At 48.3% G+C, this 16,142-nt stretch overlaps 1 protein-coding gene across 2 annotated transcripts in view; it reads left to right on the plus strand.

Annotated features, from left to right (window-relative positions):
* The window catches only part of LOC138569372 (testis-expressed protein 2-like), a 436,050-nt gene that overhangs the window by 394,481 nt on the left and 25,427 nt on the right, over positions 1–16,142 (plus strand). For both annotated transcript variants that reach the window (XM_069647296.1, XM_069647297.1), the window contains exon 9: positions 3,453–3,593. In XM_069647296.1, coding sequence (XP_069503397.1) covers positions 3,453–3,593 — 141 coding nt within the window. The remainder of the gene's footprint in view (positions 1–3,452; positions 3,594–16,142) is intronic.

Here is a 16,142-nt window from a genome sequence, read left to right on the forward strand (position 1 = left end):
AAGAAAAAATAATTAGAAGCAATACGCGATGCCGAAGCGAAAGTGCAAAAAGCAGAGGCTAATCACCTAAGCCATGACAATTCGGAAACGCATCGCGCACTACAACTAGCGCAGTCACAACTTCAACACATAGCCCTAGACAATGACAATGAAAAGCAGGCACATACTGCGATGGGGGCAAAGATATGAAACAGGGGACAAAGCTGGGAAGATGCTGGCATTGCTGGAACGCAGAGACCTGGGTCTCAGCCAGGTCAGGCAACTGACAACAGAAGACTCAGAACCATTAGTGACAGACTTAGATATAGCGGAAGGTTTTGAAAAATACTACGCTGAGTCATACAAAGCACCAACCTCACCACCCGTAATGGACATCCTGGAGGAGATTACTCTCCCCACTCTAAACACAGAACAGTCTACTAGAACAGGTAATCACAGAGGAAGAGCTAACCCAAGCCATGTCAGAACTCCAATCGGGCAAGACCCGGGAAAGACCCCAGGTCCGAACGGCCTCCCCATTGAAACATGGAAAAAAATAGGTGCAAATGTAATCTCCCCACACTTACTTCGTTTGCTACAACACTCACAGGGCTGTCTCCTTCCAGACTTAAGGAAAGCCACAATAATAGTCCTGTCCAAAGCAGATAAACCAACCGATAAATGTAGCTCCTACAGGCCCATCTCTCTCATAAACTGCGAGGTCAAAATATTGGCAAAGGCGCTAGCCAACCGCCTGCAACAAGTCATACACACACTATAGCCGGTCAAGTGGCACAGCGAGTAGAGCGCCCGCTTTGACACCCGTGCAGAGCCTGTTAACGCAGGTTCGAATCCCGGCGGGGCCAAACTCAGCCTTTCATCCTTCCGAGGTCGATAAATGAGCACCACACACCGTGGGTAATAATAAGCAGCGCTCAGATACCTGAGGGTTTGTAGCGCTATATAAAAGCCTAATTATTATTATTATTATTATTATTATTATTATTAATACATCCAGACCAGTGTGGATTCATGCCACAGAGATCCACTAGACAAAACATATATAGGCTACACACAGCACTGGAGAAACTACCTGAGATACAGGACCCCCTGGCTTTACTTGCCTTAGACTTCGAGAAGGCGTTCGACTCTATCTACTGGGAGGCAATATGGGCTATTATGCAACGCATGGGCATAGGACCGTACTTTATGAGTTGGGTCAAACTGCTATACAAACGCCCCGAAGCAGTTACAAAGGTAAACGGGTACGTTTCCAATCCTTTTCAACTAGGCAAGGGCACGAGACAGGGTTGCCCTCTATCCTCCCTAATCTTTGCAATAGCAATTGAGCCATTAGCAATTTTATTAAGATCTACACAAACATGGAGTGGCTTCAGATGGTCAGACTACTGTTAGTATATCTGAAAGACCCACGCGAATCCTGCCCCATAGTGACGCGATTACTAATAAAATACGGCACGTTTAGCGGCCTTCGCGTCAACTGGACTAAATCCATACTATTCCCACTGAAGCAAATAGATAGCGCGGTGTCAGACGAGTGTCCATACTGTGTGGAAAAGGAGCAATTCAGATACCTAGGCATCCAAATTACGAATAACCCAACAAACTATGTGCCCAAGAACCTGTACCCAATAATGACGAGATTCAAGGAAGACGTCCGTCACTGGATGTCCCTACCACTAACACTACTAGGCAGAGCCGCACTCTTTAAGATGATGGCGCTCCCCCGTTTCCTCTACATACTTCAAAACGCGCCACTACCTATAGCGCCCAGCGAATTCCATAAAATAGATCAGACGCTCAGAAAACTGCTATGGAATGGAGGTCACCCTCGCTTAGCATTAGCCACACTACAAAGATCTGTATGGGAAGGTGGAATTGGACTGCCCCGATTGCAAACCTACTACTGGGCTAGTCAAATGGCAATAGTGAACGATAGACTCCATGAGAACACAACATTACCGCACAACAGAGAACAAGATCCCAACCAATATGAAAGATCCGTAATAAGATACCTCTACCAGAAAAAAGACCGATCTGCTGCCCCGTCCATGATGTCGCACATATCCCTAACATGGACAGACACCCACAAATACTTAGGCTGGGACAAAAAGTTGACCCCAGCTCAACCGTTGTGGAATAACAAACTACTCCCGGAAGTGAATAAACTACCAAAATGGCACTCTTGGACCCAATTGGGCATTACCAAAATTGGCGACGTAGTGAAAGGGAACGAAATAATAGCATTTGCAGACCTAATCACTACCTTTGCACTGCCAATAAATGAACAGTATCACTACACACAACTCAAGCATGCACTACAGACCCATCTCCCTGAAATGATTGACATGCCTGATTAGACCCCTTTAGAACGTAACCTATTTCCGGACATGATTAAAAACAAAGTTACATCCATCATGTACAGTGCCATAACATCCTTTGCCACCGGGGAGCTGTCGAGCCTGAAAGCCAAGTGGGAGGGGGACGTGGGTGGCATACTCCCGGATGAATGGGTAACTGCCCTGATGTTCCCCAGAGAAACGGCGATCTCCTCCAGGCTAAGATTAATCCAACTAAAAATATTGCATAGAATATATTACCCGAGGGTAGCACTATTCAAATGGGGCAAGATCACCTCTTCAGCCTGTTTGAGATGCAAACGAGAAGAGGGCTCATATTATCACATACTATGGGACTGTACCATAATCTAACAGTACTGGCAGCAGTGCTGCAATGATCTCTCAAGGGTATTGGGCAAAACGATCCATAGAAATGCAAAACTGTTACTGTTGGGGATAGAAGGTGAGGTTGAACTGTCATGCTACGAAAAACTGCTCTTATCCACAACCACTGCGTTAATCAAGAGAAATATAGCGCAACTCTGGGGCTCTGAAACGGCACCAAGCTATGAGCAGTGGACCACGGATGTGGACATTTGTATTGCAATGGAAAAGAGAGTCTACACAGCCAGGGGCTGTCCTGAGAAAGGCCCAAAAATTTGGCAAAAGTGGGAGGACGCACACTGAGAGGTAGCCTCCGTCAGGAATCGGGCTAACATCCAAGGACATGCACAGAGATCGAAAATCATATACTACTGGCGTAACAAATGTAATTAGTAGTGCTAAGAGGCTTCATTGAAATGGGTACACGGTGTGAATTTGTTGATGAGTGGGAAACGGGTATTACCTTTACCTCGCTGCGTGAGATCTATGTTTTCTTTATGTGTAGAAAAACAATAAAAAAATGTTGTATTAAAAAAAATGTATGGCGGGACAGCCACTGTGCCTTCTTGATGTGTGTGCCAATTGTCTTAACAGTTGAGTCCTTGCATATCATGATCTTTAATCATTAAATCTACTTATGGTCCAGAGGCCGAGGTGATTGGTGGGCCTGATTTGACTTTGACTAAGTGATTATGTTTTAATTTTCCCATGGAATATCTTCTCCCACAGAGTCCGGCTTCCCCGAGTTGTCCTCCTGGCAGACAGTGATGAGGAGTCTTCCAGTGCTGGCTCATCAGATGAAGAGGACATCCCGCCAGCAGAGACACCAGGAATTCTGGGAGATCGGGCTACATGTTCCAATGTAGAAGGGTAAGATCAGTCAGCTCGCATTTTTCTGGCACAGAGATATTAAAATATCTTTTGATCTTTCTACGGCACACAGTTCTCCCTGGAGTTTTAAAAGGTTTGTAGGTATGTAGCAACATTGATGTTTCATTGCAATTCCAAAATGGCTATAGTCATAGCCCACTAGCGACATTGGTCCTTAAGCTGAACAATGATGGAATAATTTAGGCGCCCTGAATTCCAGTGTACCATATAACCCCCAAACCACTGGCCATAAACCTGTTGGACCCCGGATCGATCAGAAGATCAGAAAGCTACACACTCCCGACTTCACTCCTAGGTCACATGATTTGTGCTGCGAGGTGCACGGTGGGATGAAATTATAGTCCAGAACAAGGTTGGAGACCTTGGAGGAATGCCGCCCACTCTGGGAGCAAGTGAAATGTGTGTGTTAGTATGCATCGGCTTTCACCCCGGGCCCCTGTCTGCTTTGTGCCATGTGCCCTGTTACACAGAGATAGATGTGTTTTTCTAGTTAGTAATATAATTGTTACTTGACCATCGGCTGACCAATGCCAACTGCAACATCGCCCACGTCGAAGAAGATTTGACAGATCAGACGGAGACCAATGGCCTGGCATCCCCTATCGAGCAGGTGCCCTATGTGTAGGGTTTTACCAATCATCAGCGCGGGTTTCTACTGTATGTAATGATATCACCTATGATGCTGTGTACTGTTATAATGTACTGCAAATGCCGAAGTTGCCAGAACATTCTGCGGCAGCAGAGTTCTTTGCTGGCGCCTTTCCTTTTTTATGGAAATAATTATCCTTGCAAGAGGTGTATGGGGCCTTTTTCCTTAGTGGGTTGTATTTTTTCTGTTGTGTGCTTTTAGGGGGCTTTCCTACATTTGGTGACCCTGACGTGATGCTAGCGACCCCTGAGATGACCGAGGCTTTTAGGCCGTTTCTCTGAAGGGGCTGTGCTCACCTGCAGTGACTAGGCCTAAGTGTGCAACCCTCCCAGGTGTGCAGGAGCCATTTTTACTGAATTCCTGTCTGCCCTTTGGAGAGGCGCGCGGCTCCTGGGAGAGTGCAGGACGTTATTGGGACCCGTGATGGAGGAGCTTGGGTGAACACGTAGATATGAGTACACCCCTGTGCGAGGGATAACAACGAACAGTAGCGAGAGTGGGTGAGTGTGACGTGCATGGGTGAAAGCAAGGTGTGGGATATTTAGGATGATTTTAAGGAGGAAAAAACAGGAGTGTAGGAAACCTTCCCAAGTAAGGGAAGATGATGGCGCCATTTGCTGTGTAACAAGGAGGTAAAAAGAAAACAGTAGGAGCTCTGCATAGTCAGTGGGCTCGGTGGAAGTAGTGGTTATTGTTTTAGCTTGTTATATTAGCCTGTTGATTTTTTGTGCACAAGGCAGAGGCCAGAGGTGGGCCAATGGTGAAAGGTTGATTTGAGAATGTGTGGTGTAGTAGCGTGGGTGTGCGTGCGGAAAGGGGGGTAAGAGGGAGGTACTCACAGGCGGCGGTGGGAAGGCGGGGACAGTAGACTGGTAGAGACATTGTATAATGAAAGTGTTCACAGTGCATATTTGCAGAAGGTGGGCTTTTTGGGGATGTGGAACTTGCGAGAATGGGAGGGATACACTAGAATGCATGTGTAGTACATTTCCATTGTATAGGAACAAGATTGAAAAATATCACAGACAAGGGTGGTAGAGACAAGAAGGGGATGCCTCGCTCCTGGCCAGAGCAAGGCACCTATAGAAGAGGGATATTGGACCACATGAGCATGTTCCTAGCTGCTAAATATAAAGGTAAACAACTCCAAAGCAGAAAAGAGATTTTGGAACTATGGAGACTGGTTGAAGATGGGGAGGATGAGGATGAGGTTGGGACTCAGAGCGCTGAAGGAGCCGCCCTAGAAGTGATGTCCATGACAACCCAGGGGAATGGGGTTGGGCCCACACACACAGGGCTATAACCGCTTACCACTCACCCAGCCACAGGGTATACCAACCCGACATATGTGCCCACCCTGGCGACAGCCCCAGCTCCCTAGGCGACACAGGTGGAATTAGCTCAATTAAGGGCAGCACAGGACAGAGGAGGGAAGACGAGGAATGTGTTAGACGAATGGAGAGCAGGAGATATTTTGTTCAGTCTAGGCAGCTCGCTGATGAAGGATGTGCATATAGAGAAGGAGGGAGGCGTCGATAGTCCAGCCAGAAGTATGGGGTTCAAAACTGTAAGGTCGGACAGAGGTGCGAACAGGGAACTAAAGGGAAGATGAATGGGACACTATAGATGAGTTTGAGGATGAGGAAGGTAATGAGCAGACGCCGGAGATGACACTGCAGGTAGAAAGTTTGTGGGGACCGCGGTTAAGAAACAGGTTTGGCCGAGTGGCAGTACCAAGGAAAAAGGGAGGTGGCAGACGGAAAGAAGGAAAAAACACAGGTACACAGATGCCATTGTTGCACAGAGGCATAGGGAGGATGCACTATGTACCCTGGGTGCAAATGGATACGAATAATTTGATTAAGCTGCTCCCGCCCCTTACTTCCGGGGCCAGGAAGTGGATCTATTCTTTCGAAAAACAGAGAGAAGCAGAGATTCCCTTAGGTGTGGGGGACATGAAAAGTTAGCTTCTCGCATAGTGGGGGACGCAGCTGGAGATTTGTGGGTTAAGGCTGGATACCCTGGAGTGAAACCAGATGATGACGCACATGATGGTGCGCCTTTTAATAACATAAGAGCGCAGATGTGAGAGACGCTCCAGCGAACATACCCCAACACGCCAGATCTGCAATCTGTCATGCAATATACCATGGGAGATGACGAGAACCGTGCGCAAGACAATATTAAGGTTCAGGAGATTTAGAGGGCGGAGACAGGGGACCAGTGGGACCGTTCAGTTTCTGATTTAAAATGTTGTTCTTAAAAGGGGTTTGCCCAAAGACATTCAGAAAGCACTGGAGAAAATTGTGGGCATTGAAGTGAAGGGATGGGCCAAGATATAAACTATTATAATCCATCATTGTAAAAGATTAAAAGAGTAAGAAAAGGAAACGGCCTGGCGACTGCAGGCAGAGGAAGCGAAACTAGTGCAATTGAAATTGGCAAAGATTGCAGTTGAAGGGACAGCGCCATTGGGCATGCGAACAGAGGGGGCGGAGCAGACCCGACGCCTCCAGACATCAGAACAGCAGCATTTTGGCCAGGAGGAGGACAGGGACAGTGGGGAGGCGGAGCCGAAGGCGCCAACCCGGATTGGTAACAACGAGGTCAGGAGCATGGGAGGAGCGGGCATAGAGGGGGGAGAGGGGATTTGAAGGGATGGGACCTCAGGGAGATGAAATGGGACCCTGGCAATGTGGGAGCTGTGGGAAGTGGGGACATTTCGCAAGTGACTGTAGGGGCAGGCAGGGGGCGGGATACAACCCGTACAACAACTATTGGCCACCACCCCATCCCCAACCACAGGTACAGTTCCCGAGGACAACATCCATACCCTATGAGGTACACCAGTCCTACACTCAACTACCACCACAACGCCCAGGTGCACAAGCACAACACCCACAAATGACATAAACCTTAGTGCCCCAGCAGAATGACATATATGGGAGTAATATGCCAACGACCAACGCGGTGCCAAACTGCACTGTGATACCCTACCGAGGGGTGAGCGTGGTGGGAAACAACCTCTTCACATTCCCTAGTACCAATACATACCCTGACTAAGACAGCCCACAGAGTACTCGTGCATGCCCAGTCCTGTCCATGACAGTCCATCCTGACGAGGATCCCCTGGTGGGCGCTGAGGTAGATAACAAGCAATTCATCTTCATGGTTGACACAGGTGCCACTAAATCATGCATCAGTGAGGGAAAGTTCCCGCTATCAGGTGAAACTCTTGACACGCAGGGCTTCTCTGGGGCTGTAGCCATGGTTCCATATACAAAAGAACTTGACATCTAACTAGGAGGAAGGGTGGTGCGTGCACCATTGTTATATTCTGAAAGAGCCCCGTTAAATGTATTGCGGCGTTACCTGTTGAGCAAACTCAATATGACCGTTTCACTCACAGATGGAGGGATAGTGTGCGACACTGCAGGCGTGTGTGTTATAAGAATGGTGGTCATAATGCATGCTGTTGTTCATGGTATTGTGCGGACCCTGATTTGTTTGTGTAGCATAACAGTGCTTCTCGAGTCAGTGCCTCAAATTGGTGAAGCTTATTGGCGAGTGCCGTCTGACTTCCTTTTCCGACCTCTGGTGTCCCCTGAACTAGTGGCGGGAACAATATTGTCCCTAGATTTGCATGGTCTGGTGGTGTCAGCTAAATGGATTATTGTAATTGGAACAGATGCAGATGGATGAGAGTGGTGCACCATACCGTGTGTTGACCCTACAATGCCCCTCATTGAAGTAACCGATGCAGACCTGTTTGAAGATAAACCAGGGGATGGTGAGATTGTGCGGGCAATCTCTATACCCTGTGACATTATGGTGCAGTATCGGAAAATGCAGTGCCCATGGATGGCCCTTGTGGCCCTCCCCCTTTCAATGACACAGACTTAGAACTGGTCCCTCCGGGATTGTGGACTACAAATGCACACGATGCTGGGCTCTTACAAGGGGTGACCCCAGTTCGAATAACCCTCAAACCAGGAGCAGTGCTGCCATGGGTGAGACAGTACCCCTTATTGAGGGAGGCAGAAGAAGGGATAAGAGACACCATTATTGCCCTACTAAACCAGGGGATAATTGTACCATCTACCTCCCCGTGAAACACAGTGATCCATCCGATAAAGAAAGGAAAAGGGGGGAGCTGGAGAATGATTCAAGATTTGTGCCCTCTCAATGACATTGTACAGGCAGAATTTCCAGTGGTCCCAAACCCTGTGAAACTACTCTGCAACATCCCTAAAGAGGTGACCCACTTTACTGTGGTGGATATTAAAAACGCCTTCTTCTCTGTTCCTATGCACCCCGACCCACAGTACTTCAATGCTTTTACACATGGGGGATGCGGTTTGAACACACGAGATTGCCTCACGGGTACTGCGAGTCCTCTAGCATTTTCAACAGGATACGACATGCTGATTTGGGTAACATACATGCCTAGTAGCATAATTCAATATGTTGCCAATTTACTAGTGTGTAGTGTCAGCGAGCACCAGTGCAGGCAGGACTCCATAACACTCTTAAAACTTCTAGCCGCAAGGGGTACAAGGTGGACAAGGCTAAATTACAGTGCTGTCTCTAGGAGGTGCTATTTAGGTCAATTAACTTCTGTCAATGATAAAAGAAAAATTCCTGATCGTGCAACATATGTGCACGCCACCTCACACCCCAAAACAGTGAAAGGGATGCAAACATTCTTGAGGCTCTGTAATTACTGCAGGGCATGGATACTTGATTACGCAGCTTACACAAGACCATTGTTGCAGCACCTGAAGAAAGCACAGAAGGGTGACAGTACGATAATATGGACAGAAGAGATGTGTACCAATTTCAATGACCTCAAGGAGGTAATGTGGACTGCAACATGATAAGCACCCCAGACTACACTCAAGAGTTCTACCTATTCTCCCATTCTAAGGGACTGTTAGGCCCTAATTACGAGTCTGGCGGTAGCTGTGCCGGTAAAATTGCCAGGCTGCCGCTGCACCCGTAGGGATTTACCGGCGCCAGACTTGCCGGAATTACCAAGGCTGTAATTAGCCTCGGTGGTCCGGTAATTCCGGCGCAGGCAATTCTGTTAATCCCCATTCCTGTAGGACTCCATGGTAATGAGGACTGCGGAAACACGGGCACCATGTCGTAATGCGTTCCCGGGGGTCCTGGTCACCTGCTTGGTGGCACGGTGGCTTCCTTTCCGTGGCCGTCCTTACCTACATAAAGAAAAGGAGCGATCAAGAAGAAAAGAAAAGAAGGGTTCTTGGAAGGAAGACGAAGATGAGGAGTCAGGGGAGGGTGGAGATTCGGACTCTACGTTCTCTGACGAAGATATCACAGATCCAGGTGACAGTTTGCGACGACCGAAAGAAATTAAGATGGCCACCCCGCAGCAAGTACAAGAACTTGTAGCTGCTGTACAAAGTCTGAATTTGGAAATGCAGAATCTGAAGGCAACTAATGCCACCCTACAGCAACGCATGACTGAGAGGGAGCGACCCTCAACTGATCTTCCACCGCTTCCACTAGTGTCGGGCAAGTTTGATGGCTCTCCAAAAAGGGTCAAAGAGTTCCTGGACGCCTTCAATTTACACTTCTCATTTCGCCCCCAGACCTTCGCATCCGACCACGCCAAGGTGGGGTTTATGATCACCCATATGACCCGTAATGCCCTGGCATGGGCCACCCCGCTGGTGAACCAGCCTGACCCCGTATTGCAGGACTACAACGCTTTCAAAACCTTGATGCAGCAAACCTTTCTGCGTACCGAAACCACTTTTTTGGCATCAGAAGATCTTCTTGATATTCGACAAGGAAGTTCGGATCTTCTGACATACATAACAGCCTTTAAACAGGTGGCAGCTGAAGCAGGTTGGCAGGAGCAGGCACAGTATACCATCTTTTGGCGAGATTTAAGAGAAGACCTAAAAGATGAACTAGCTCGGATTGAAAGACCCATATCCTTTGCTGAGATCCTGACTGCTACTCTCTGAATCGACTTCAGAATGACAGAAAAACGCATGGAAAAGAAAAGAACCAAGTTAAACGTACCCCCTCTCTTGGACACTCACCCGTCCACGTCAGTACCCTTCCAACGAACCTCCAAGGAAGAACCAATGCAAATTGGCACAACTCGAGCCCCACTCACACCGGAGGAACGTAAAAGGCGCAGGGAGGGCTGCCTGTGCATGTACTGCGGAGCATCCACACATATGCTAAGGGATTGCCCGGATGTACCACCCAGAAGGTCGGGAAACGCTCGCCCTAGGTAAGTGTTGGGACTCACTACCGAGGGGCTGGTCCAAGTCCTTATGCTCCTCTTTCAGTGTCGTCATCAAAGACTTCTGAGGACTCACGTTTGATGGTGCTCACAGTTACTCTCAAATTAGAGACTACAGAAGTAATAACCTTAGCTCTACTTGATTGTGGGGAGGCTGGCAATTTCATAGGTACCCACTGGGCAGAACAAAAAGGGGTCAAAAGAATCACCAAGCAAGAAGATCAGAAGGTAGAAGGGGTGGATGGCGAACCATTGAGCTCTGGCATGATCACCCACACCACCGAAGAACTCACCTTGTCGATACAACAACACTCCGAAAGAATCACTTTTGACATCATCAGAGCTGCTCACTTCCCCATCATCTTGGGAATATGCTGGCTACGCAAGCACAACCCCAATATCGACTGGACAAAGAACCTGCTAAATTTTCAATCCTCTTTTTGTAAGTCAGAGTGTTTACCCGAGCCCAGATTCGAAACCGTTAAGACAACGAACAGCTGTGAGACAAAGACCGTACATTGTCTGCCCCATTACCTTAAGGAGTTTACTGAGGTAGTTACTGAGAAGAAACCCGTCGAACTGCCTCCGCATCGACCCGAGGATTGCTGCATTGACCTTTCTCTGGGAGCACTGGTGCCATTTTGTAGGATGTTTTCGCTGTCTTTGGAGGAGAAAAAATTCCTCAGGGAATATTTGGACAGCAATATGGCAAATGGGCTCATTAGACCTTCAAAGTCCCCCGCAGGGGCCTCCCTGTTTTTCATTTCGAAGAAGGAATCCAAAGAACTAAGGCCATGCATAGACTATCGAGGCTTAAATAAAGTAACAGTGAAGGATCGTTATCCTATGCCTTTGATCACTGAGATTCTACAAGCAGTTCATGGAGCCACGATATTCACCAAACTCGATTTAAGGAATGCTTGCCACCTTCTCCGCGTGCAGAAATGAGATGAATGGAAGACTGCCTTCCGGACTCCATTCGGACTCTTTGAGTACCAAGTTATGCCGTTCGGATTGGTTAACGCCCCCTCAGTATTCCAACGTTTATGGACAGACTGTTTTCCGATCTGTTATGCCAAACCACTTTAGTGTATCTCGATGACATCCTGGTATACTCAAACAATCCTGAAGAACACGAAGTGCATGTCAAGGAGGTCTTCCGAAGACTTAGAAACAATCACTTGTCGGTCAAGCTTGCCAAATGTGTGTTCTCTGCCTCGTCCATCCCCTACTTAGGGTATATACTGTCAAATCAAGGAATCTCTATGGATCCCCACAAGGTGTCATCCATACTAGATTGGCCATCACCCACTTCGGTCAAAGAAATCCAAAAGTTCTTGGGTTTGGCTAACTTTTATCGGAGGTTCATACCAAACATTTCTCAAAAGATTATACCCATTACATCACTACTCAAGAAGTCTTCGGAACCATTCAAATGGTCTGTGGAGCCCGAAGACAGTTTTGGAGACCTCAAAGAAGCATTTTGTTCAGCACCCATCTTACAACAGCCAGATCAAAATCTGCCCTTTATCTTAGAAACCGATGCCTCAGCAGCCCCCGTTGGAGCTGTCTTCCTACAAGAAGTCCAGGGAGTTGAACATCCAGTCGCATATTTCTCAAAAACCCTAAACATCAGCCAAAGGACTATTCAGTCATCGAACGGGAGTTGCTAGCAATAAAATCTGCTTGTGTGGAATGGCGTCATCTTCTTCAGGGATGCAGGTTTCCGTTTACCATTCGGACCGACCATAACAACCTGCAGGTCCTGAGGCAATTCGAGTGTTACAACACCCGACAGGCTCGATGGGCCCACTTCTTCGCCCAATTTGACTTCCACATCACATACATTCCAGGTAAATTGAATTAAGTGGCAGACTCCCTTTCCCATCGTTGTGATTATTTGCCAGAGTCAGAGTTGCCCCCTGAACGGATGTTTCCCCGAACCAAGAGCATCAGAGTGGTTTCTACGTTTCTCGGACAAGTCAAGGAGGATTCGGGAGGTCGCTTTGAGGTTGATAAACATCCAAAGGACCTTACATACGAAATTAGAGACGGTCTCTACTTGGTAAAGGGTAGACTCTACCTACCCACACCTGCCTTTCGCAAGATGGCTTTGACCTGGTGCCATGACTCAAAAATTGCGGGTCATCGAGTCGGAACAGGCACTCTTGAGTACCTTCAAAGACACTTTTACTGGCCAAGGATGAGAGAGGACGTAGATCGGTACGTTCGGTCTTGTATTGTCTGTCTTCGAAGCAAATCTTCTCGTCAACCACCGATTGGATTGCTTGAACCCTTTGCTGTACCTGATGGCCCCTGGAGCTCTATTTCAACCGACTTCATTGTGGATCTACCGCCATCTCAGGGATGCACGTGTATAATGGTGGTAGTGGATTTATTTACCAAGTTGGCTCACTTCTCCCCTTTGCCCGGGATCCCAACAGCAGCAAGAATGGTGGAAGTGTTTCTCCAGGATATCTTCAGGTTGCACGGAATGCCCACAAAGATAATCTCAGACAGAGGGAGTCAATACACTTCCCGCTTCTGGAAGGCCCTCTGCGAGAGGCTGGGTATCGAAAGAGCACTCACATCTGGATTTCACCCGTAATCCAACGGACAAACCGAACGCCTTAACGGAACACTTGAACAGTACCTGAGGTGCTTTACTAACTCCCAGCAGGACAACTGGTACTCGTTATTGTCTTTAGCAGAATTCTCCTATAATAATTCTGTACACTCAGCTCTTGGGTTTAGTCCTTATTTCGGTACCTATGGTTACCATCCTCGATCTATTCTTCCTGTCTCCGGCCTTTCTACCAACTTGCCATCTGTAGATTCCTCACTCACTCTCCTTAGAGAAATACACAAGAAGGCAGGGTAAGGTCTTAGGTCGGCTCAGGAGCGTTACAGGTTTCAAGCCAATAAACACCGCCAACCTGTCCCTGGGTGGGATGTGGGATCTAGTGTGATGCTTTCCACTAGATACTTACCTCGATGGGCCCGTCCTTCCAAGCTGTCCCCTAAGTTCTTAGGGCCATACAAGATAGTACAGGAGATCAACCCTGTAACTTTTCGTCTAAAACTTCCAACCAGCCTCAACAGGGTTCATCCTGTCTTTCATGCCTCACAGCTTAAGACCTTTCATGTAGACACCTGGGCACGTCAAGCTGAGCGGGTCTCTTTGCCTCGGGTTTCCACTCAGGAAGAATATGAGGTAGCTCAAATTTGTGACTCCAGGTATCGCAGAGGCAAATTGGAATATTTGGTAAAGTGGAAAGGCTACCCCTCCTCGGAGAACACCTGGGAACCCATCACACATATTACAGCCCCTTCCCTGCTGCGCAAGTTCCATTTTTTTCATCTGGGTAAACCGGCGGGAGGGAACTGTAGGAGGGGGCATACTGTCATGCCGCTAAGCAGGTGGCGCTTGTGGAGCCGCTGGCGGCGCGGACACTAACTCCCAATGCGGACGGCTGCCATTACCGTCATGCCCTCCTTCAGTTCCGTTCTAGTGGTTGCACGCCAACGCGACCCGGAGCTTAAAGCCTGCTCCTTCCGGGTTGCGAAGCGTCGCAACGCTTCCGGTTTCGTCCGCTAGTGCTGTATAGCTTTTGCCTTTCCTGCTCTCGCCCGTTCCTTGTTGCTTGGGGTCCCGGTCCCCGATCGGATCCCAGCCTTCCCTTCTGCCTATCTCCGCTTGCTTTCATCCAGTTTCCTTTTAGTTTCTGCTTTTTTACCCTTTTTCTGCCACCCCTTCGCTCTCCCTCCTGTCTTTGCTAGCCCTCCCCCGTCACATTTTTTCCTCTTGTTCCGATTTTCTGCCTTCCTGTATTCTACCTGTTCTCCCCCTATTCTTGGTTTTCTTCCCCTACCTGTTTGTATTCCTCTTGCCTGGCTCTCCAGTGTACCAGATCCCTGCCTGAATATTGGATTGCCATCTTCTTACCCATTTGGATTCTTTCTGCTGTTTTGCCTCCTTGTGTACCAGATCCCGGCCTGCGTATTGGACTGCCTTCTTCTCCTTGTTCCATATCCTCTACCTGGTTCCCTTTGTTCTGATCCACACTCCGCCTGGACTGCCCCCCCTCCGGGGGTTCTACAGTAACTTCCTTCGGATCCACGCTTCCGGTCTGACATCATCTCCAAGAGTGTCCTGGTTTCTATATCTCCCGAGATACACAGTGATTGCTCAGGGTATTTTTGTGCCTTAGGGCTTTGTCCCCTTCTCGGCGTTCCCGGGGGGGGGCCCTGGTCACCGGCACGGTGGCTTCCTTCCGTGGCTGTCCTTACCTACATAAAAAAAGGAGCGATCAAGAAGAAAAGAAAAGAAGGGTTCTTGGAAGGAAGACGAAGGTGAGGAGTCAGGGGAGGGTGGAGATTCGGAGTCTACGTTCTCTGACGAAGATATCACAGATCCAGGTGACAAGTCCAAACATGTTTAGGGATGCTTGTGGTGCAGAAGGGATGTGACCTAGCAGATCAGGCTGGACTGCCCCTTTTTGGGTGGGACCAATCCTGATTTGCATATCGTCTTTCCCCTTTTGTAATGGCTTGGCAGGCAAAGACCAGTGGTCTAGAGGGTTGCCCAGAGCAATGCCAGAGGTTACGATTAATTCAAAACCTTCCAGCCTTCCCCACTTTTGTTTTGCTTTAGTCACCCCGAGTGGGACGGGTATGCCCAGATGTAGTTCCTGTGCCTGCTTGGCCTAGGGACCCAAGCTACTCCTCACTGATGAGGCCCTCACCTCTTTTGTTTTGTTTTAGTCCAAACATTCACATTGTGCGGTGCAAAACAGTTAACCCTGCCACTTTGCTGACAGAAATGAGTTCTGACGAAGATTTGGCCAACTATGATTGTGTAACTTTTGAAGGTGAGGAAGATGAAATCCCCAAAGCATGTGACAGGCTGCTTGGCATGGGGGGGCTTCTTCGTTGATGGGTCAGCAATAATTGACCAGGACAGAGGCTTGAGGCGCACTGGTGTGGCAGTAGTATATTTGGTGGATGGGGAGTATCAAACAATAGGTTGCCAACGCACTTCTCAGCCCAGGCAGCCAAGCTTACTGTGCTTATTGAGGCACTTGTAGCATCCCAAGGGTGTCACGTGACCATCTACTACGTTTTGGCATACATCACCATCACAATACATGCAGGTCTTGCACGGTGGAAGAAATGGGGATTCAGGAGGACAGACGGATCTCCTGTGTAACACGCTGCAATGCTAGATAAGCTTATTCATGCCCTTTCCCAGCCATGTGTGGTGGCAGTCGTCAGATGCACCACCCACACTAATAACAGAGACAAGGTCTCACTCTGTAACGCTGCCGCTGATGTGGCACCAAAACTGCAGCATATCTCCCTGTGCCACAAGTGGCAGAGTATCCTGTGTTAACACTGTACACAGAACAGTTGCCTACCCCATACAGTGCCCTATCAATCACACTGGTGAATGAATTGCAGGCATGGGCCCTGCAGGAGGAGAAAGAACTTTGGATAAAAAGGGGTGTTAAAAGTCCCCAACAGATCTCTTGTGGAGGCAGGAGATATCAGGGAAGGCAGTGATGCCCCATGAGTTATTGCTATTAACGTTCGACCA

The sequence above is a fragment of the Ambystoma mexicanum genome, chromosome 2q, assembly GCF_040938575.1.
Source record: "Ambystoma mexicanum isolate Mex_15411 chromosome 2q, UKY_AmexF1_1, whole genome shotgun sequence".
NCBI lineage: Eukaryota > Metazoa > Chordata > Amphibia > Caudata > Ambystomatidae > Ambystoma > Ambystoma mexicanum.